At 41.9% G+C, this 23,980-nt stretch overlaps 2 protein-coding genes across 6 annotated transcripts in view; one reads left to right on the top strand and one right to left on the bottom strand.

Annotated features, from left to right (window-relative positions):
• Positions 1–11,551, bottom strand: part of map3k10 (mitogen-activated protein kinase kinase kinase 10) — a 32,436-nt gene extending 20,885 nt beyond the window's left edge. Inside the window, exon 1 of the mRNA XM_034115058.1 lies at positions 8,777–11,551. Coding sequence (XP_033970949.1) covers positions 8,777–9,752 — 976 coding nt within the window. The 5' untranslated portion in view covers positions 9,753–11,551. The remainder of the gene's footprint in view (positions 1–8,776) is intronic.
• A 2,480-nt stretch (positions 11,552–14,031) lies between these two features.
• The window catches only part of sipa1l3 (signal-induced proliferation-associated 1 like 3), a 68,726-nt gene continuing 58,777 nt past the window's right edge, over positions 14,032–23,980 (top strand). For 4 of the 5 annotated variants that reach the window (XM_034115072.1, XM_034115070.1, XM_034115071.1 and 1 more), the window contains exon 1: positions 14,032–14,182. The gene's annotated coding sequence lies outside the window, so the exon portion shown is untranslated. Of the gene's footprint in view, positions 14,188–23,980 lie in introns of all 5 variants that reach the window. The other variant, XM_034115069.1, reaches the window with a different exon arrangement.

The raw sequence follows: 23,980 nt of genomic DNA, 5'->3' as shown, positions 1-23,980 counted from the left end.
CATAGTGATATTGTGCTTATATTCAGGAGTGTTACTCCACTTTGACTTAAGGAACTAAATTGGGATTGGGAGCTAAAGAAGATTTTAAAAAACAACACAAAGTATTGTTTTGCAATGTGTTTTCTCTCTGGTAACACTTCCTTGTCGTCTTTACTTGAACTTCAGACGATGTCTTGTGCCGTTGCTTCTCAGACTGAAGAGCTGAGGTGAAAGGTGATGATGAGGAAAGGCACTGCCTGTGACGTTTAATGTTGATCTTACTGCACTACTGTTTGCCTGTTTGAAAATACACTTTGAGCCTGTTTTGCAGAAACCCTAGAAGCTAAAAGTTCCAGGCTTCTGTCTGTTTATGCAAATACACTCAAATATATAATCCACTGGTGTACAGTGTGTGCTAGTGAGTATGGATTTCATGATCCAACATTTGAACAGTGATCAAAAGCAGCAAAAATACACCACAGTGTGTTTATGACCAAAAGTGTTGCTCAGCTGTATTATGCAAATCACATTTTAAACAACAAACAGCAGCAGGATGTGTAAATGTGTGTCAGTATGCTTGGCAGCTCCACAGTGTCTGAGCTGCACTGCAGAGAGCAGCATGGACTCTTTTTCACTGATAACTGGCTCCAGATCAACTTTATATTGAGCAGTGGAGAGAATAAGTGTGATGTGTGTGTGTCTGAATGAGAGGGTGCATGCATGTGTATTCATTGGCAATCATGCAGCCATTGACTGGGTGTCACTGTTTGGTTTAGTTGTGTCACTGTAGCTCTCCCTGTGTCTGTCACTCACTGAAAGTCAGCAGTGTTTCCATCTGACAGCGAGGCGATACAATCATCTGTTAGCAGTGTGGCCCAGATCACGTGATGCAGGAACTGAAAACAGACTTCAAACCATCCTTAAAACTCTACACTGTTTGATGCCATCAGCCTGACTTCTGTTTGTTTTTGTATAGTACTATAATCTTCTTTCAACCTGCGTTTGCTGTCAGCTATGGGAATTCAACCCTTCTACAAATACGACAATTATGTCGTGTGGCAGCATTATTGATGAGACAACTGATGTGCTCAATATCTCTCTGGTTTCCTCTATGATGTTACGGCTCTCAGAATAAAACTGAGTCTGAGTCAAATGTCCTGACACATTTTTACAAACACTTGAGATTGTTGAAAAATCAACTCCATTCTAACGTAGAATCCAGATGCTGAATCTCATCAGGAAATGAAATGCCTATTCCGTTTGGATATTGCTAATAGAAGAACAATGCATCAACAAATCGCTCACAGAAAAGCAGAAAACATCATTGTTAATTGTTTGAAGAAGATGCCTTTTGGTGAATATGCTACTTTAAAGTAGCCTACAGCCACACTACACTACTATTGCTTTAACCTAAATGCTAGCGCCAGTATGCTCACAATGACTTGATGTTTACCAGATGTAATGTTTATCATTTTCACCATTATTTTAAGGTTGTTGGCATGCTAACATTTGCTAATTTTAAATAAACACTGAAGTGTAGCTGAGGCTTATGAGAATGTAGAATTGGAGGATGAACCCCTCTTTAATGGTCACACATACAGTACATGCACACACAGTGAAATTTGACCTCTGCATTTCACCCATCCTAGTACTAGGAGCAGTGGGCAGCTATTGTACAGCGCCCGGGGTAGCAATGGGGGGTGGGGGGGTGAACCAGGAGGTGAACTGAGACCTCTCCAAGTAGCAGTCCACACTCCATATTTAGGTCTGTTCGGGGACTTGAACCGGCAACCCTATGGCTCACAGTCCAAGCCCCTACTGACTGAGCCACTGCCAGACAGTTTTGCAAGCATTCAGATATAAAGCAAAGTACCGTACACATTTTAACTGATAACTAAGTGGGGTCACCAACATCATTACAATGATCATGGATCCCTGGACAAAGTGTCATGGCAATCCATTAAATAGTTGTTGAGATATTATAGTCTGGACCAGTGGCTAACTAATTTAAATTGCAATGTATTATTTGAATATATCTGACAATTTATATGCTATTGAATGTACTTTATGTTCAGTACAAGACGAAAGGATAAAGATGCTATGTCGGCTTAAACTCAAGAGGACATGGACCTAGATTTACCTGCACATGTTGGTTTGCAGTTGTAAATGGATTTGAAGTGTATTGATTTAATGAGGCTTGCAGTCCATCAGGACCGTTAGCCTTAATCTGTAGCTCACTGAGAAAAGAAGAGTGGTTTGACCTCCTGCAAAACTGGTCATACTTCTCCATTTTCCTGCCTTTATTTCTCCCTCCCCCATCCATCTCTATATTCCCTTTCCCAAACAAGCCTCCAGGGGTTTCTCCACAGCCACTGCATTCCTCTACCCATCCTGCCTTGCTTCCATCCATCTCTCCGCTCTGTCATTCTCGACCTACAGTCGCCCATCGCTGCCTCCATCTCCCATCCTTCGCCCACCATCCCCCTGCAGTGACTCCTGCCATTGTGAGTCCTGCTCTCTCGCTCTGTCTTGGGCTGCTGTGTGAGAATGGGGACATTGTTGCCCTATTGCAGCGTGTACATGAGTGTGTACATGTGTGTGATAGTAGCAGTGTGAGACTATGAGTTCCCTGCCCTAGCGCCAGCATGTCCTGCTTTACGACCTCCATACGCACACAGGCCAAAGAACCCGACTGCACACGCACCATGCTTGCAGACATGCCCACAGAAATTAAAACACAGCCTGTAATCATTTGTCTGGAAGACTTATTTCCACTTTCAGATTGGTATTAATGCAGTTTAGAATAAGTACGACATTATTTATAATGCTAATTTAGTTATTTGTTCATTTAATGTGGAGCCTACAATTCTTAAGTAAGTAAAAATAAGTGCACACACAAATCTTTTCTTTAGACTATTTGAGTTAAAATTTGAGGTATGTTGTGATATTTTCGGGAGATATCGTCTGGATGGACACCACACGTATGATACATGATACATGTTGAATTTAGGAACAGCTTGTGCAGCTATCTCCAGGTCTCAATCACTGAAACTCATTTCACTTCAAATGAATTTAAAGTATTGTTAGTGCAGTAATAACATAGCAGTATTCCCCCACCATCATATCTGAAATGTACCTACATTCTTAATCAATAAGACCCTACACATACATATAGCAAATGTATTATATTCCTCAAATCCATACCTATTAAATACTTCAACACTCTAAACACTTTAGCAGTAGCCTTGCTAGTTTACACTTAAGTCACAGTCTAGGCCTCCACTGCTCTGTCTCTCTGAGGGATTATCAGACGGCACTGGCCTCCACAATTAATCCTTTCCTCAGCAGATTGACATATTATCACACACACAAATACAAACACAAAGCCAGATGTAGGCTTTTTTAAAACAGCAACTATTGCCATATCTCGCCATGTTAATCTGTTAACTATCAGCATGTGCTGTTGTTGATGTTGTGGTAACTAGTACAAGACTATATTAAAAGAAAAAAACCCTAACAAATGTCTTACATAATGTGTCTTTTCTTGCTTTGTGATCTAAATACTCATGAGCAAACAGAATACTTGACAAGCCTGCTCTGAGATACGGGGCTCCCACACTATTCAGCTGATTGTTGACTGTGTAAACATGGCGTCCATTTGAAGCGACAGCAGTCAAAACAGCTGGTAATGTCAACCGCGCCATGTCTTTATTGAGTGTGTCTTTTAGGTTTTTTCTATAGAGCTTTGAAGCTTCATCTGGCAACAACACATTTGAACTTATATTAGGTGGAGACATCTTATCCAACAGGTGATCAAAGGGAAAATGAAATTATATTTGTACGTATGTATGTAAACATCCACATTGAGACATCATCCTACATTTACCATAAGTAAGAGAAGGCTGCAGGTACAGTTATGACCCGGCCTTTCTGTAACTGCGACAGGTGATCAGCTCACCTGTATTGTCTTACCTGCAGCAGACTCAGAGCCTCTATAGAGCTATATAAAGTTTCAGTGATGTACATTTATCTCAAAAAGAACCATGACTAAGTCTCATATCAGGACAGCGTTAATGAAACAGATCAGCTCAAGGTCCACTCACTCAGCAGGTTAGTTTAATGTATATTAATAGAATTACATTAAGATTTATCAGCAGATGAAGTCAGTTGATTTATTTTCCCAAAACTCAGATTATCTTGTGCGTATCCACATTGAATTAGAAATATATGAATACACTTAAATGACTTGTGTCCCTGCTTTTGTTTGAAAGTCAAATCAAAATGACTGGTTGAATAATTGATTAGTCAATTAATCAACATTAAGTTTACAATTATTTTTACATTTTATTATAAAAAATGCCAACATATCCCAGTTTTAAGCTTTTCAAATGAGAATAGTCACTTCTTTGTATTCTGCGATCTGAATATCAGACAACAAATACATTTTTCAAATGTTAATGTTTGCAGCATTTTATACATCATACAAATGGAGGATAAAAGTAGCAGCCCTTATCTCGAACAATAGTGTTTATAGTGATCAAAAGCACTATGAATCTTCTCATTGTGTCTGCTTTAATCCCAGGGATTAATCCTGCCAATCAAAGAGGACTGGTGCCCTATGCTTGGAGAGACTAGAGGCTGATCCGGGATCAGAGCGACAGGTAAGGCGTGACCACCAACCCACAAACATGCTGTGACATCACTCTAAGGAGGTCACGGTAATCAGATTATCCCCTTTAACGACATACAACAGAACATTCAGCTCCCACAAGCACAAGGAGACACGCCTTTTAAAAATCATTCAATTGGCTGAGATAAAATTAGATGAAAGCATGTGAGTGAGCCTAAAATAAATCCTGTGTTGTAAAATGTTTGTAAAGCTTCAAGCACACACTGACTCTAAGATCACCGTCACGTTTTGCATTTATCAATTCTTCAGAGCGAGATGAAGATAGTGGCTTTGTTTGAAATCCCAAACTGTAGTGCTGCACACTACATCCTTTACATACTCCATACTGCCTACTAATGTTGTGCCAGTTCACCTCCTGGGCACTGCTGTCGTGCCCATTAGCAACTTACTGGACCCCCACACTTCTCCCCACGCACTCTGGGGAGAATATATTCAATACATGCCCATATTACCAGGATAGGTTAACATTGTACTGTGTGTGCGGTGCTGTTCACATACAAAAATTAAGATTTGATTCAAATCCACCATTCAATTTTCTTACTGACGGCCTGGTTGCCAGTTTTCTTTTGACAAATACATCGAGGCAAATTTCCAAACAGGAATAATTTGGATAAACTGACCACATATTGGGAATGTAAATAGTTTCATTTTGTCTGAAAAACGTAATAAAAGTGACATAACAACAGATACTAGTGTGGCTCAAAATATGACATGGCTGATGGCTGGTCTAAAGGCACCTAAATGCAATGCATTGTGAGACAGTTAAGTATGTGCAGCTAGCTCATTCTGCATAATCAGAAATTCATGCAAATGTAGTATACATCCGGGTATGTCTTCATACAGTACAATAACCACTATGCAGTACGCCTGCACTGCTGTTCATACCTAGTATACATTGTATGTTGGTATGCGATAAGAATGCAGCATGTGTGTGTACTGGTGACAGGAGCAGGTTGAAGTCACAGGAGGCTCGGGGGCTGAGTGGCTCTGTAACCGCGGTGATGCCAAGTGGTCGGCAGTTTGAAGAGGATACCTGAGACCAGCGCACCTGGACAATGAGCTGAGGTGAAACCCTAAACTGAGATGAACCGCTGTTTATCCCCCGCGCTCCCCTTCTCTTGTTCTTTCCCATCACTGTCCTCTCTCGCCTCTCTCCGCTCTCTCTGGTCCCCGAGCTTAATTTCCCTCCACAATATTATCTTTTCCACCCTGTTATCCTCAGTCTCTTTCACTCTCCTTCAATGCTTCACCCTCCTGGGCATCGGCATGCTAATGCAAAGATCCCTCAGTACGAGTGTGAGTCACAGTCTAATCACATACTTAACGATTAGCACCCACACATTTCCAGTCAACATCCAGGGTAGAAAACAGGGTCCATGAGACATTCCTGCATTCATTCAGTTGCTATTTCCACACAGACAGAACTCTAAATGGGGGCTCTGACATGTTGTGCAGCATCTGACAGCAGCAGCTAGCAGCAGCATGACTCAGTGACACAGAAGCAGTGCCATGTCACCATGGAAAGGCAGAGTTATGGTGTTGTTGCCATGGCTCTGCTGTCCAATACGCATCTGATCCCCCATCGTTACTGTTACTGAGCCACACGAGGAGGAGGGAAAGGGATGGGAGCAGGGTGCACATGTTTCAGAGTGAGACTCAAGGAGAGTGAGGGATTGAAGATTAGGAAACATTTTGGGCAGATCAGCAGCGAGTGTTTTTAAGCTTCACTTACTTTCTGCCTGTCTCCTTCTTTAAAGGGCCCTTAAGTGAGCATCCTTCGCACGCCACCCATATTTGTACGCTCCCTCCCCCATCACTCATGTCACTTGGGATGAACACACACAGTCTGACCGGCACGTATACACACACACACACACACACACACACACACACACATGAAATGCACTTAGATGCTCGCTGCGTGTTATTTCTTTGATGCACCAACAACTGCAACTGCGTCTTTAAAACAGCAAGTAGCACAAAGGACCAGAAATAGCTCATGAGTTGCAGAGCAGAACTGCTCTTCTTGAGGAGGGGAGGAAAGAGGAGGAAAGGGAAGAAGAGCAAGAGGAGGTGCAGAGAGATGACAGGGAAAATATGGCAGAAGTGGACCAGCTCTCCAGGACTTAGGCCTCCCCACTGTGTTCAATTTAAGTTTCTCCTCTCTACCCAAAAACCCCCCCTCAATGTTATGAAAAATGAATGCAACATAATATCATTTTTGTAATGCCATGAACTGATTATGAGAAGGCTCAATGTTTGTACATTTGTAAATGACAACTTATTTGCCCATGTGGATTAACACAACTCAACTATAGAAGCTAAACATCCGGCAGTGGCTCAGTCAGTAGGGGCTTGGACTGGGAGCTGTAGGGTCGCCGGTTCAAGTCCCCGACCAGACCTAAAATGTGGAGTGTGGACTGCTACTTGGAGAGGTTGCCCTTGAGCAAGGCACCGGACACCCCCCTTCCCCCCTCACTCCCATTGCTCCCCGGGCTCTGTACAATAGCTGCCCACTGCTCCTAGTACTAGGGTTAAATGCAGAGAACACATTTCACTGTGTGGGCTGTGTGCTCTGCATGTGTGACCATTAAAAGAGGGTTTCATCCCTCCCAATTCTAAAAAATTCGAAACGATGCGACTACATACAGTGTGATTTATAATCAATAGAGCAATAAATCACAATATGCTCTTTTTTGATAGTCGATTTGTTGATAGTATAAAGGTATTACTTTTATTTGATTTCACTGTCCTGTACCAAGTACTGTAAACAATAATAGATGTTTGCCATATGTGAAAGATTTATTGAAGGATGATGGTGAGAAATTAGAAGATTGATTCCACTCACATAAGGGAAATATGAAACTACAGCCAGGAGACTAAAGGCGGTAGCTTAACTAAGCACATAGACCAGAAACAGCAGTATGACTCTGCCACTAACAGGCTCTAAAGCTCATACAAAATGTAATAATCATTATCAGACTTTTATTTAACTTCCTGTAGTTATCAATCTATTTTGTTGGAGATTTGCCCTGAGCTGGAGATATCAGCCATAGGGATACAGTCGAAAGGCATCAATGTCTCTTCTCAAAAATGATGACCAGTTTACTCAAGAAGATCCACAGATCTTGATTTTCTATCTGCTGTACCACTGAGCGGAGGGAAGCATGCTCATGGACGAGAGGCTTGTGACTGAGGAAGAAGTAAACATGAATGCCGTCCTACTCGGCTTCGCTGTAACGTTAGCTAGCTCAGGTGAGCCTCTCATCCTTGAGTAGATGCACTCTTCCTTTTGTTCTGTTATAGGGTAGAAAGAAAAAGGTTCCTGCATGAAACTGCTCACAACAATACCTCTGGATTATCGTCAGTAACTGGGTCACGATTTCTGGAAAGAGAAATTGCAGTTTTGTTGGCGCTTTGAGCACCAAAAGCCGAGTGCCTCATAGTTCCATTATATTCAAGAAGTCTGGGATCTTTACAGACATTATCTTCAACACCGATCAACTCACACAAAAATAATCTAGATTCATTAATATTTCACGTGAACTGCACCTTTAAGGGCCAAATTGACCTTTTAAATTGTACTGTGAGAAAGAATAAGTTGTGCAAGGTGTACTTAGTGTAAATATTGAAGTGTCTCACTCAAACTTTGGTCATGTGAAAACAGGTTTACATTTCTCTTACCTGTAAGTAACACTTATTGTGAACATGAAGCATAGTCACATGATAATAGGGCTGCAGTTTAGGATTATTTGTACTATGGATTCATTTGCTGATTACTTTCTTGGACTATAAAATGTCAGAAAATAGTAAAAAAAATGTCCATTCCAGTTTCTAAAAGTCTAACAGATGTCTTTGAATGTCTATTTTTGTCAGTACAACACCCAAATATATTCAGTTTAATATTATTTAAAAGCAGGAAATATATTCAGTCTGAAAATATCCTTTTCTGTCAATTGTGCACAAAGATGTCTCTAACAATAATCAAAAGTAATTGTCAAATGTTTCTGTGGATTGTTTAATGGATTAGTAATATTTGCACTGTATTTGATATCAACCAGAACACTTACTCACTGATTACAAGTGTCATGTGTTTGCAGTACTTACTGTTGCTGGACTTGAGGTCTCTGTGGATGATTGGTACGAATGCCTGGTTGTGCAGGTAGTCCATCCCTGTTGCAATCTGGACCGCCCAGTTCACCAGGACCCTCGGGGGAACCTTTTTCCCAGCAAGTGCTCGGTTCAGAGCCCCTCCTCTGGCGTACTCCATCACCAAGCACAGGTTGGGCTCTCGCAGGCAGACCCCACGGAGGGAGATTATGTTGGGGTGCCGGAGCATCCAGAACAGCCTGGCCTCCTGCCGCACACTCTCTGCTGTCACACTTATATCCTCGTCGGGGTCTTGCCTTGCGGCCTTCACTGCTACTTCTTCTAGAAGCCATAATCCTTTATACACCTTCCCAAACCCACCCGCTCCAATCACCTCCTCCAGGGACAGTTCTGAGAAGTCTATCTCCAGGGGGCAGTCGCCCACCCCGCCTGCAGTCAGCTGCTGGTAGTTGGCAGCGCCCCCCCTTGTGACATAGTTGCATGGAAAGATACCCACCTTGTCCTGGATCTTGCCTGTCCACCAACCCTCATCCCCAGAAACTTTGGAGTCTTTGGAAAGAACCTCGAGGAGGTCTCCCCGCCGCAGGGTTAGTTCCTCGTCTGCTGTGGCCTCGTAGTCGAACACTGCAGTCCAGTAGGGGTTGTTTGCAGCACAGTGGTGCCCAGGGTGGGAGTCTGGGGAGGACGAGAAGGTGGAGGAATTCCAGCTGCTGCCATTCTCCACCTGCACCATCGGTGCAGGACACATTGGTGGCGGAGGAGTCATATTCGGGGGCAAGCAGGAGGAGGAGGTAGTAGATGAGGGGGGGTCAGGAGGGATTAGGCAGGGGGGAGGTGGGGAGCAGGAGCCCCCACAGCTGGTGCAGGACCGGGGGGCTGCTGTGCTGCTCGCTCTGCCGTATGGATGCATGGCAGCCAGACTGTTGTTTGACGCTGTAGGCCTGCCCTCTGTCAACTCAGGGACAAAATCCATACAGGGCCCATTGACAGAGACGGGGAGTCCTCGACCACCAGTGGGGGGGATCAGGGATCAAAGGATCAGGGTGCTGCAACTGCTCTCCCCCATCACCACATCCCGCTGTGGAAACTGTGCCAAATCCTCTCACCCGTTGCTGCTGTGCTGTTGCTATGCGGTGTGTAAGTAGCATGTATTCCCAAAGGCAAGTTCATACAGGGACAATGTCCATCAAGTCAAACATTGACACTCAGCAGATCCATGAATGTAACCCCCTCAGAAACGTAATTGATTGTTTCCACTATTGTGTCTCTTGGAAAGCTTCTGCAGACTTTCAAAGCAGCCTTGATTCTGTATTTATCTAAGAAACAGCAGGTCATCAGTTAAGATCAGGTCCTCATCAATCCTGATCCCTCAATATGTGCCTACAACTAATAAAACAGTAACATAGTTAATAATGATGTCTTAAATTGCTGTTATAACTAAGTAGATTGTATCTAGACTCAACAAAAGCTGGACTCATGGTTTGTACTTTTGAAATGTTGCCTCATAACCTCATGAAGTCAATATCAGCCAATGGTATAGCTACTTGACTCTGAGTGCTAGACACTCAGGGATGATATTAGAACCACAGCTGAGTAATATCAGTATTAAATATGAAGTATTTAGGCTGCCAATAAAAACAGCAGTCTGTGTTTGAGCTGAGTGAAATCCTCTGAGCAGGGGTCTTCATTATTTCTCATCCAGCCGAGTGTACATGCACCTCACCCGCCAGCCGTCTCCATGAACACGGGCTGTTTCCTCTTCTGTGTAGAGCCTACTGTGAAATATCCGTAGATATTCGCCCTACATCCCGAAAAGCCGGTCCAGGATAATTCCTATAACCATGAGCCGGTTCAACGTCCATGAATAGATTTTATTAAAAAGGCCCCGTCCATTTTAAGAGAGCAGGGGAATTACAGAAACAAGCCGGCGGCAGGTATTCAGTACAGACCATGTTCAGCATCCAGCCTGAGCACAACAAACCCGCCTCCGTCTATGTGCAGCGGCCTGCTTCAGTCGCCTCTGCTGGGCTACATTTGTGATGGAGACCAGTCCTCGGTGGGAAAATAAACTCTTCTGGACTGGAGACAGGGAGGCAATGTCAGCGTGTATCATTATCCTGCTGCCTCAAGAGCACGCGTGGTAGTTTTAAATTAATAATCAATAATAGCAAAGGATTTAAATGTCCACGACTTCTTTAGAAACCATCACACGGCGGCAACAAGGCGGAAAGTATGGTTTGCATGCAGCCTTGCACAATTACAGTATCTCTCATCCGGGTGGACGAGATGAAACAAGGCGATGAATGCTCCATGTTTCCTTCATAAATAGATAGAGCGCCCCATCATAATAATACAAATAATTATTTAATAATAGGCTATTTAACGTTTATTTAGGGCAATTATTTGCGCAAAATGTTGTATCCAGTCCGAACTTGCGTCTTCCGCCGCTAACAGCTTTAATACGTAAACAATTAACGCTTAGCTCACTGTAACCTAACCTGGACAACGATGGCAGCAACATACACCGATATCGTCGCATGGGCGTGTGATGCATCCAAGTAAGCACCATCCAGGTCAGTCTCCCAATTTGGCGTCAAAATGAAACACTCCCGGCAGTCCTTGCTTGTGCTGCTCATCCGGCTGTCCGGAGGTCCATCGTATTCAAACAGGCTTTAATTCCAGAGAGACATGACATTTCGAGCAGCGAGCTGTCAGTCTGTGGGCTGACTTTGCATCCAAACACACCGGGGCGCAGTCCACATACGTGGGAACAAGTGCTTCCACTGTGCAGATCTACAAAACACAGGGATGGGTGGAAGCACGCGCAATGACTCCCATCACGTGTGTGCAGATCTGGGTTCAGCTCCACGTTCAGGGCGGAGTGAGTGTGTGCTGTTGCACTGTGGGTACTGTAGTTTCTGAGGGATCTCCTGCTGACCTACATTATTCTGACAGCTCGTATAGATTAAATAATTGGCAATATTATAATCATAAGGACAGTTACGAGCTTGTTAACTTATTTTACAATGCAGTGCTTTGTCCTGTTGCCTACCTACAAGTGTCTGCCTAATAATGCATTGGAATATATTGATAGGTGGATTTATACTTATTGGAAAAGATTGCTTCTTGTTTTCTGTCCCAATAGATGCCAGGGATGTTTCTCAAGGACACTTAATCTTACATTAAATATCTACCCTGATGGACTTTCAAGACTAGAATTACTATAACCTGAAAATGTGTTATCAGGTTTTTTTTAAGGGGAGATAACGTGAGAACAAATAACGTCCTATTTCTTCTTGACATTTAATAACATTAGGTTTCTTGAGAAAAATAAATAACATTGTAACATTCCATACACATTGTGTATGGAACCAGTTTTTTTATTAAAACAAAGGCACCCCGTGACAAAATGTCATTGTATTACAGAATACAATCGATATAATTTCATTCTTATGCTACACTGACCCCTGGTGCCTCATGAGTGAAACACAAATTATTTAGTGGTTTTGTTCAGTGGTTCATGTGTTGTCTTTGTTTGTTTGAATAAATCGCAGTAACTAATGCCAGAAGAGCTGCAGAGATCAGAAGACATACACCAAACAGGCAGCTGATCAGAAGACTTTCTGTCTGGCTGCAGTGTTGCCTACAGATGGGATACATTTGCAATTTGTAATAATCACTCTTCCACATTTGGCAGGCTGTCTCTTTAATATTCTTGTGCAATATCAACTTGTGCATTCTTTTGTTTATATTTATTTAATAGGGAGGGATGAAACCCTCTTTAATGGTCACACATGCAGAGCACACAGCACACACAGTGAAATTTGGCCTCTGCTTTTAACCCATCCTAGTACAAGGAGTTTAGTACTAGGAGCAGTGGGCAGCTATATTGTACAGCGCCCGGGGAGCAATGGGAGTGGGGGGGGAAGGGGGGTGTCCGGTGCCTTGCTCAAGGGCACCACGGCAGGGCAGGAGGTGAACTGGGACCTCTCCAAGTAGAAGTCCACAATCCATATTTAGGTCTGGTCGGGGACTTGAACCAGCGACCCTACGGCTCCCAGTCCAAGCCCCTACTGACTGAGCCACTGCCGGACAATATATATATATTATATCTTACCAATTGTAGCATATGTTTATTTGTATGTTTAATTGGGAAGGCAGGTCAACAAGGAATTTGTTTAAGATGGTCGTATTAAGTTAATCATGGTAAAACCAGTTTTTGAAAGTTGTGAAGCAGACAGTAATTGATTTGAATCTGTGCAACAACACAAACATGTTATCAAATACTAGCCACTTACAAAGTTAGTTACACATACAATGTGTTGGACTCGTGTACATTATTTCATTGTTGCTTCACATACCTTTTAGAGATTTTTTTATTTTTCACGTTCTTTTATGGAATGTTTATGTCTATTTATGTGTAAGTACATTGAGAGCAATTTTAAATTGAAGACAATTTATTTGTATGTAATTTACACACACTTGGCTAATAAAGCTGCTTCTGATATCAGAGGACTGATTTTGCTTTGCAACCACAAGGTTGTGCTATTGACTAATGTTTTGACCATGTGCCATTATAGATATATACAAATGCATCTCTAGTGTTATTTCTTTAAGCGTTTCCCTCAGATGTAGTTTTCACTTTTACCTGACTTCCATTATTAAACATAATATGCAATAGGTACAAACAATATAATAGAAAACAACACTAAAAAAGAAGAAGACAAATATATTTATTTTGTAATGCTAGAGTTTGTATTATTGGCCAATGTATAACGTAATGGTCTTAATAGCGGTTAGAAAAATTAGATAAGTTGCTATATTGTTTAAATATATTAAATAATCATTTTTTATGAATCCATAATCCATCTTTGAATTGAATGGTAGATATACATTACAAGAGTAGGTATGAGGACATGTTCTAGAATAGTAAAGCATCCAAAACAATATAGATAAATAGATAAAAAATACACAATATAACATTTTCTGGATGAATTGGAGTATTCTATAAAAGACCAATATACTTAGGCCTACAGCAACAGAAACATAGACATACATACACTACAGTAACAGAAGAAAACATATGTACATAGGATATACATTACAGTTGTGCAAGGTAACTGTTATATCATACTCATACTAAGGTTTTATGGTGCAGTATTTTACAGTATTTACAGTATTTTGGTAGCAGCGTGCTGCCCCCTGTGTGTTACTATCGTAGGTTGCGCCAGCCGGAGGTGCGCATGCGCCGTGAGTGTGCGGGTGGTTTCGGTTGAGCATTCTTGGCAGCGTCTCGCTCGGTGAACAGGCAGTCGACCGACGGCTACAGCGACTCTTTCCTAAATGTCTGGAGATTAATGTTAACGGAATAGGAGCCGAGAGAAAACACCGGAGCAGCATTAGGTAAGGTGTGTGCTCTTTTCAGGATTCTCTGAACAGTTTGGGTTGATTCAAAAGCGCTGAAAAGTGACGAGCAGGGAGCTGCGAGAGAGAGGCAGCCGACCAACTTCAGTCAATGCAGAGACCAGGCTCTTTACTACGGCTCAGCCGGCACTCTTAGCCCCGGCTAAAAACATTCACACAGCTTCAACGCTTCACTTCGGCCTGCGGCCATTCAACAGAGTAGATATATTACCTTAAATATGCCGCTACTCGCAACAATTCATTAACTACTAAATATTCTACAACCTTCCTGATAATTAGGTTGCCAGTGCGCATGCTCCAAGTGCTTCGGATTTGTAGTTTTTCGAACCTAAGTTAATCACAGTTGTGAGGGCCAAAAGGAAATGTTAAGACTACAAGTTCCAGACAATGGGAGCTTTGTTTGGGGGCAGAGCTAGCCTACTAGTTAGCCTGGACGAGCTTTGAATTTCGAGTAGTTGTGGTGCAAATCGGAAGTTGCCTTGGCTGGAGATTTGTTTCAGAATAAGCTGCATGGGGAATGTTTTGCCCGGGCGGTTACGAACACACACACGTATTGTTTTATCGGGGTGTTGCAGTAGTTGTAAATGCCTCAGGTTTGATATGTGCAACATGTTTTAAATGTGGTCATTAAAGGAGACCTGGTCGTGGACGGACATGCAGACTCTGTTCAGCTGTCAAAAGACGTGTGCACAGTGTGCAGGTTTTGCAGTGTGTGTGTTTGTGTGTGTGTGCGTATGTGCGGTCGAGTGTGTGCACTTGATAGAGAGGTGATGATGCCTCGGCGTGTCGTCTCCCTTTCATAGAGATCCCCCTTGTTGCTGCTGTGTTCCCCAGCCCTCAGGAAATGACACGTCGAGGATCAGCATGATGGATCTATCGTGCAAGAGCAGCAGAGCATTGCAGCACTGCACATATTCTGGGCTCCATTTACTCTGGTTGCCTCCCATCTGGAACTAATGGAATAATTATTACAGGGGTAAATCTGGGAATGATGCCTTAATGTCTTACCCCGATTATCCTACTGCAAACCCGCCTGTAAGAGCAGATGTTGAGCACAGCACTGCCCACTGTTTGCTGCATAATGGCCATATCCTGCATTTCATCCCTCGTTTGAGAGGAGAACAGATTTGAATACATTTCTCAACGGTGAAGTTTATGCTGAATGTTACTGACATGGTTCTCCATATTGTAAATCCAAATGCCTTTGATCAGAGGCTATGCACTAGACTGTTGAAGTCAGTTATACAATGTTGTTCCAGAAATAATCCCCCATCCTTTCAATGGTTGTTTGAAAGTCTTCTATATCAAAAGCAGAACAACACAGACCTGCTGTATATGGCATGTTTCGTTCTGTGCTACTCCAGATTCCCCTGTTGTATGATCTCACTAGCGTTTTATTTTCCTGTCTTTCTTTCGTAACTCTACACCTGCCTGACGAAGCAAAGAATTCCATAAATTGATAGTTGAAGGAACAGTGTAAAAGTAGCTCAGCATGATTTATTACAGCAGTGAGTGCAGTAGCATGTCCCTGCAAGCTGTTATTGATGTATATAAAACCACAGGAGCTTGTGACGCAAACCAGAAAGAAGTTAAAAATGGAGAGTAGGTAGAATCTGAAAATGCACTGATTACCTAAATGTTTTTGTTTATCTCCTTAAATCCTCTATTGAGGGGGCCTTTATACAGTCAGTGTGTTGCTGCTATGGTAGGCCTTTCTTCACGTGTCTTGTTTGCCAAGGCAAGAGGCCAACAGAAACTGTCTGAGCCATTCAAATGACACTGTATGAAATTAATCTGGCATAACATGTTTGTTTTAAATCTCATTTGTCTTACTCTTCAAATATCTTAATTCCCGTGTTCTGTTTTTACATTGCATCGTAATTCTGCACAGTGTAGTATAGTATTGGGTTATATTGCATTTAAAGATTTATATTTCTGCTATGCAGCCTTCTCGAGTAACAAACCCTTCGCTAAATGCCGTGTACTTCTGCAGATTTTACACTTCGGGTCCAGATACTCAATCAAACTGTCACATTTCCTCTGCTATTGAGAACAAGTCTAATGTATTTACTATGCAATATTTATGAGCTCTTAATATGTTTTCTGCAATACTACCCAATAGAATTTGTAAATCCCTGCAGGGTCCATAATATCTGTATACTTTTTGGTATTTTTGCAAAGATATCACATTGTCCATGTCCATTGTAATCTACACTCCTTTTGGCCCACATCACAGAGTTGTAAAGCTCCTCCAGCAGACAGATTTTAGTTGGCACCACACTGGGTACAAGATAACAATTACTCACTGTCTGTGATCTTGAGGAACATCTCATATTTGCTGCTACTATTTCAGCGTTTCATAGCAAACAGCTACTAGAACAAAGGATAGTATCTTCAAAGGGAGCGGAATGGGGGCCACCTGAGTTATTTCGCTTGTAAACATGAAGTTGAATCACTATCTCATATCTCAGTAAATATGACTCATCATCAGTTGTAGATTTTTTTCTTGTTCTTTTTATTCCTGACGACGATTTTAAAGAACTCACCCAGCTCTCCGTTGGGTGTATAACACATTTCCAGAAGGGTCTTTTCTGTGGTGTTTTTAAGGCAGCTCTGGTTAAAGACCTCCTTTCCTAACCAAGCCATTGGCAGCTCTCCTGCTGGTTGTTATTTTAGAATGAAAGGCCTCTTGCCAGGTTTCTATTTAATCCTCAGAGGCTGCTTAGTTAAATAAAGGTTAATAGAAACTAACAATGTTGTGCTCTCACAGTGTGCAGATCACACACACACACACACACACACCACATCCATCACAGTCATTGGCTGTATCCTGATGGGTCACAGAGAGGAAGAATGATACCTCGGGCTAAAGATCCCATCTGGTGTATGTCACGGTGCAAAGTGACGTCCGCGTACATGTGTGTGTATTTTCAGAGGGCTGCATTAAGAATTGTCTTACGCTTGAGCTTACAGAGTTCAGCCATTGAAATACATTACAAACTGCTCTCTCTGCTTATTGCCGTCTCATGCTAATGGTTTATACTCCTTTTAAACCAACACTGTGACGCAGGTTCAGCCCATGTTGGTGGTAACTCTGAATGGGTCAGCACACGTCACCACGCCTGGCATCACAGCCTCCTCCCAACCGGAGCTGAAGGCAATGGAGGCAATAATTGACTGTGGTCATGTGTCGATTTGAATGACTCTTTTCTGATCATATCATAACTAAATTAATTGCTGGAGCTCAGCTGACCATACCATTCTTCTCCAGATCTCCAACATGCTACAGTCATCAAACTCACTTAGTTCATACATGCAAGTTAAAGACATCAAAGTCATTTTATTCTAAATTAGGATTGAAAGACTTTAAAATAGATAAATAAAAGACCTAAAATCACCCCACGCCACTGTGAAAACATTCAAATCCTAATATTCACATAAGTCAGATTTTTAACAAGATTTCACCCACAAAAACAAACAGAAAGCAGCACAGAGGGTGAGAGTTGTGTGGGCGAGAGAGTTGGATGTGGAGAGAAATTGAAATAGAAATTTGATTTGGTAATTATGTTATGTAGTTTGGTGCTGTGTATTTCTATGGAGAAGCTAGGATGTGTTTGTGGGAACAGTGATGGCCCCCAATGACCTGGAACCATGTATCTACACACCTGAATACGTGAAGAACAGGTGCATCAGAAGCAGAACAACTTAACCGTCTTGATTACCTCTGGGCAATATATTTTTACCACTCTACAGTCAACCTTCATAGGCGTACGTACTTCAGTATACATAGAGGCTGTGTAAACAACAAGATGATTTACCCAACAACGACATTAACCGCTGTGATGGTTGTTTAAACATCATAAATTAAAATACAAAGAGGAACCAAGACAGTGCTGTTTTTTAAACCCCCTTTGCAATGGGCTAACCTATAGCAGCACTCTCATGTAGATATGCGTTCAGTAGACCTGCGTCACACGCGTGTATTAGTCAGAGTGCAGGTGTTGCCGTTTAAGATGAAATAGCATCAGACCACCATATTGAAAGCCCCCGTCTCCACTCTCTTTGATGTGTTTGCCTCCCCTGAGGGTCTTATCCATAAGTCAGGGTGCATGTTTGTGTCAAGAGGTCAGAGATTTACTGAACACACCAATGTTTCCTGAGATGACTCTGCTTTATAGCCTTCTGCACCGCTATAACACATTTGATAGGTAGGCAGTTGATCTATCAAGCCTCCCCCTCCTTTTATTTTCTTCTTCTTCTTCCCACTCCTGCAGAGGTCAGATTCCCTCAAGGTGTTGTTTACCAATCTGTGTCTCATCTCAGGGAACGGGATGAATCAGAGAATTACAATCGGACACTCACATTTCCAAAATGTGCTTACATTTGGATGATAGCACTATGAGCAGTTTCTATCCTGCCTTCCAACTCACTGTACCTTCTGCCCGCCTGACCACCATGGGGTCAAGAGTAGGGCTGTGCGATTATGGCAAAAATCATAATCACGATTATTTTGGTCAATAATTGATATCACGATTATTCAAAACGATTATCCATTTACTTTGAAAATATCCATTTATTGAAAAAAAAAATGTTGAACAGTATGTTTTTAACAGTTGATTACCCTGAACTTTAAGTATAATTCAACTGAAAAACCAATAAAAAATAAATAAAATTACATTTTTTTTTTTTTTTATAAATAAAAATAATAATCGTTTTATTTCGATTACGTTGTTTTCGTAATCGTTGCAAGCCAAAATCGTAATCGAGATTAAAATACGATTTAATTGCACAGCCCTAGTCAAGAGCCTTCAGCCACTCTGCCCCCCGTCTCTGGAACTCTCTCCCACAAGACATCCGCAATATGGACTCACTCTCAACCTCCAAATCCTGCCTGAAAACCCACCTTTTTAAACTGGCGTATTCAATATCTTAATTCTTCTAAACTGATTGTTGTTTTTTAAGTCTTGAATTACTGTTTGATCTTTTTTGTTGCTTGTTTTTAATCATGCTCTGTAAGGTGTCCTTGAGAGCTTTGAAAGGCTCCCATAAATAAAATGCATTATTATTATTATTATATCAAACAATGTGTGTAGGTTTCCCAGACTTAGCATATGCTACGTCCCAGGATACATCTTTCTCCCTTTGCCTCCTCTCTACTCTGGGGATGTTTGCCTGGGGTAAATATAGCCTGCTGGTTTGAGCCAGAGGATAAACACAGATGTGGAGGAGGCCTTTCTCGCCACAGGTCGGCCTGCGTCCTCCCCCCTGGTCAGCGTTGGTAGCAGAGGGGGAAAGTGAGAGAGAATGCCTCTATCCGTCCCCAGCACACTTTAGGGTTGCTGGACTCAACACTGAGCTTTTGACGGGTTAACAGGATGTATACATTAGCTACAAATCATTGAGACAGCCTGACAAAGTGCTACACATAAAGAGTGATTTGTCTATTTAGCCATTTAAAGTGGAGGCCACTCAAATATACAGATGGTTGTCCACTTAACACAGAGAGTGTCCTCCTCAGCCCTGTCAGGGGGTGACTTCAAACTTGACTATTCATTTATTTGCTGTTTATATTCTTGACATATCAGTTGGTTGTTTGAAAATGTCCATCATAGTTTACTGAATAGAAGGTGATGTGTATGATTTTTGTCAATCCAACATCAAAAGGTAAATGGACTGTGCTTATAAAGCGCTTTATCAGGTCTTTACGACCCCTCAAAGCGCTTGACATATTGTATGACATATTACAAGTCATTCACACCTCATTCATGCTCTGGGAAGCTAACATTCATACACATTCACACACTTGGCCATGCCATCGGGAGTAACTCATGGGTTAAGTGTCTTGCCCAAGGATACATCGACATGTTGACTGCACGGGCTCCCTCGTAGCCACAGTCGCCCTACAACAGACTTTTACTTCAATGATACAAAACAAAGAAAAAAAGCAGAACTGTTCCATATTTGAGAGGCTAAAACATAATGTACTGCCTATCTAAGTAATTAGTTAAATGATACATGTATTTCCTCTAATATATTGTTTTAATTCTTCTCACAGACAGGACTGTAAAAAAAACACACATGACTGTTTGGGTTATTTCTAAATTCTCACGCTCAATCCAAGGCCATGAGGGTTAGGAATCTGCGATAACTGACTATAGGCCTGCGTAGTCCTTGAGAAAGACCAAACAGCTTATCCACACAACATACAGAGCTCTTATCTGTTACTCTACCCTGTTTATAATAAGTATCCCTAGCCTATATTCCTTTATCAAAAGGGCCTGATGATTTTGAATGGTGTTTCAGTGCTGTGTTGTAAGAAACGCTTAATGATAGAAGCACAAATCACTCATTGGATCTCCAGGGAACAGGCCTTGTTGTAAAGACTTGTGAAACCTTCAGAGACTCATCCTTAGATAAGAATTGTCATGCAGCTGAGAGGAGGGGCAGCAGACTCTTTTCTCTCTGTAATGTCTTCATTTCCTTTATTCCTCCTCAGACTTCTTGTTCCTTGTGTCTTGGGAGTTGTGTGTGGCTTAAAGGGGAAGAGCGTGTTGGTACACCTGCTTCATATCTGTCTCTAACTGAGGCTGCACACATCGGGTTGACAGGTGGTTTGTGTGAGTGTGTGTACAAAGAGCTCTGTCACACACATAGCAGAGGAGGAAAATAGGAAATCCGGCGTGACTGGACAAAGAAACAGCTGATTCTGACTACATCTGGTTTTTATGGAGTGAGAAGGAGTAAATTAACTTTGTGCCACACACACACACACACACACACACACACAAGCTTGACCATCACACAAGTGTCAAGTCATGAGCTCGCTCGCTGTTCAACTTGAGCTGTCTGCGCTACGCTTCCAGTTGTATAGGAGTATAAACTGTATAGTAGTCTTCAGTGATTGGTGAGTGTGGGGAGTTGCTGTTTATTTGGTCATATCATTGTAAACTGGATATTTGGGGGGCTTTGACCATCGGTTATACAAAATGAAGACAATTAAAGACGTCATCTCAAGCTTAAAGTTAATGTCACAGGCATTTCATTTTTTTAATCAATTTACAATCACTAACCAGAGAAATCAGGAAATGCTCCGCATGTGAGGTGCTGGAACCAGAGAACATTTTCCACAAGATCTTGATGATGATTTAAATGATTACTTGATTAGGGTACTAATGATATTACTTATCCACTAATCACTAATCACTCCAAACCACACCAGGCATTTGAATAAACACATTCAGGAGAAATAATGACATGAAAAGAAAGTGAGTAACTCAGCCAGCGGAGAGCAATCTCAAGGAACGCACTATCATGAGATCTCTGTACCATGCTTTGTGCTGAGGTAAAAAACATGTCTTAACTTATAGATTTTCATGTTGGATTATAACGACAGGATGTTTGACCTCTTTGATAAGGAATGTTAACCCAAATGAGGAAGTTTAAAAGCCCTTCATCTCAGTCATGGCCTGAATCACTGGATCAACAAGGGACTGTAATGACCCAGCCCACTGCACCCGAACAATGAGTCAGTTCTTCATCCTTAAAGATGAGTGTATGGCCATTTTTGTAAAGCAATAGAAGCATCATTGTAGCCCCAAGATACCTCTTGTGTTATTTTGCTCCTTCTGGCTCTCTCTGCTTCCCGTTGGAGGTCAAGCTGTTGGACAGGAAGTGAGTATGTACTGAGGAGGATGCAAGTGTGTGGTGGAGATGAGTGTAGCGATGAATCACACAATAGGCATCAGAGAGAAATGACTTCACACCGCAGAGGTCAGACACGGAGAAGAATGAGCAGTTCACACGACACGAGTAAAACATTCCTCGCAAGCTCAGAGAAACACAACCAGTCTCTGGCATGCAGCTGATATCCTGGACTCTGTCTTTGTCCAGCCATTGTTTAGATAGTTTAGTATTTACTCATCTCAAACAGTTGGAGAAAAGACGGTTGGAGTGAAGGGGCGTAACTCCAAACAGCATCAGGAAACATGACGATAGATTTGCATGTTTCCTCTCAGGATGTTGTGTTTGTGACCTGCACGTCTGTAAAGCCCAGACAGAGCTGTGTGTGTTTGGTTATGTGTCTGGGTGGGATTCGGTCCTTTTTAAAAGATGTTTTTAGTTTGTTTCTTTTGTCTCATTTTGAAATGTTTTAGGAAACAGTTGGTATCTCTTAAAGACAGAAAGAGTCTTTCTTGTCTCTGATTTGTGGTATGTGTGCGGGAAGCCGTGCACACATACATGCACACATATGGTCTCTCTGTCCCCCTGCATCTTCACGGCTGTGACTGCTGACTGTGGAGCCATTGTTTTAATGCTAATTGAGTATAACATGTGGTCAAGCCATGAATAACTCTTGGCCCAGTTTTTTTGGTACTGTATAAAAACGTCGCCTCATTTCCAAATCAGATTTGATACCAGGATGGAGACTATTTACTGAGCTATTTCTACACAAGTCCATTTGGTCTAATCTGCACTGAGAGGGTGTGTTCATGGGTTAGTGCCTCACTGAAGCAGGGCAATATGTTAAAGGGGATTATACAGAAACATACTGTATACAGCTGTTTTGTTTAAGGGCTTAAACATCTTGCTTATCATGTAATCCATTGTGTGTGTGTGTGTTTATTAGCGATGACTGACAATGAATCTAGTTGAGTCAATATTTTTTGAATAATTGATAATTGTTTCTTTTGGTCAATTTGTCAGCAGATAAGCACAAGCTCATTGCCTCTCTAAGTGGGTGTTAAGACAGAAGAGCAGAGGTTTTGTTACATCAGGTAAGATGAGAGGATGAAATCTGACGCTTGAAGTCCAGTAGGAGTTATAGATCCATTAGTTTGAAGTTGAGTCGTGGAGAAAAATGGCCTAGCTGTTTATTATATCGTAAGGAAGGATTTAACAACTCAAGTAATGCCAGGAATATGTGCGTGCACATACATAAATAACCAATGAGGTGCTTTGCTGATTGATGAGCAAACGTCAATGTTTGTTTATAATGGATCCCTGTGCACCCCACCGTCTCAATGAACTGACCTTGTCGAAAATAATCTATGTTTTGTTCCCCCTGAAGGGCTGTAGTCTGTTAACACATGGCCTTAATTGATAGGTGACCACAAACTACAGTAAACAAACTCTATAGTATCTTTTGGTCGTGTCCTTGATGTTTCTGGCTGTGTTGATAAGCCCCTTCAACCCACTGTATACAACTCAAATACAGCATCTTCACATTCAGTCATAATCTGTTTTAAGGGTCTCCGAGCAACAAATGATGCTAGTTGCATTAGGAGGGTAAGGTGTTGCATAAGGTATCACGTCAGAAGTTTTTCTCCTTAATCTAAGAGAAATGCTACAATATTGAGTGTCTTCAGTGTAGCATACCAATACATAGTTAATTACATAAAGTGTATTATTAAATACATCTCAAACAAATCCATTGTGTAGTACCACAACAAGGAGCAGACTTCTAACTGTGCCCTGTCTCTCCAACAGTGCTCAGAGGGTAACTATAAAGTGGCCTCTTCCAGCATGACACACATATCTGATCTTCTTTGTTGCTGAGTCTGAGACAATTCCTGAGCCTGTGAGCTTTTGTGTGCCTCCCAGGGCTGTTTATTTAAGTGCTTCATTAAATTGTGATTAGGTGTGCTGATGCCACCCTTTGAAACTCTCACACCGTAATGCTTAGGTCGTTTGTAGTCTTCAGTTTGCAGCGACTCCACTCTGCACATCTGGCTGCTGTCCAGCTGCTTTTCTGATAATGTAAATATACTTATATTCCAG

Source organism: Trematomus bernacchii, unplaced genomic scaffold, assembly GCF_902827165.1.
Source record: "Trematomus bernacchii unplaced genomic scaffold, fTreBer1.1, whole genome shotgun sequence".
NCBI classification, from domain to species: domain Eukaryota; kingdom Metazoa; phylum Chordata; class Actinopteri; order Perciformes; family Nototheniidae; genus Trematomus; species Trematomus bernacchii.
Note: the sequence above shows the minus strand (reverse complement) of the source record. Positions and strands in the feature narration are given on the sequence as shown.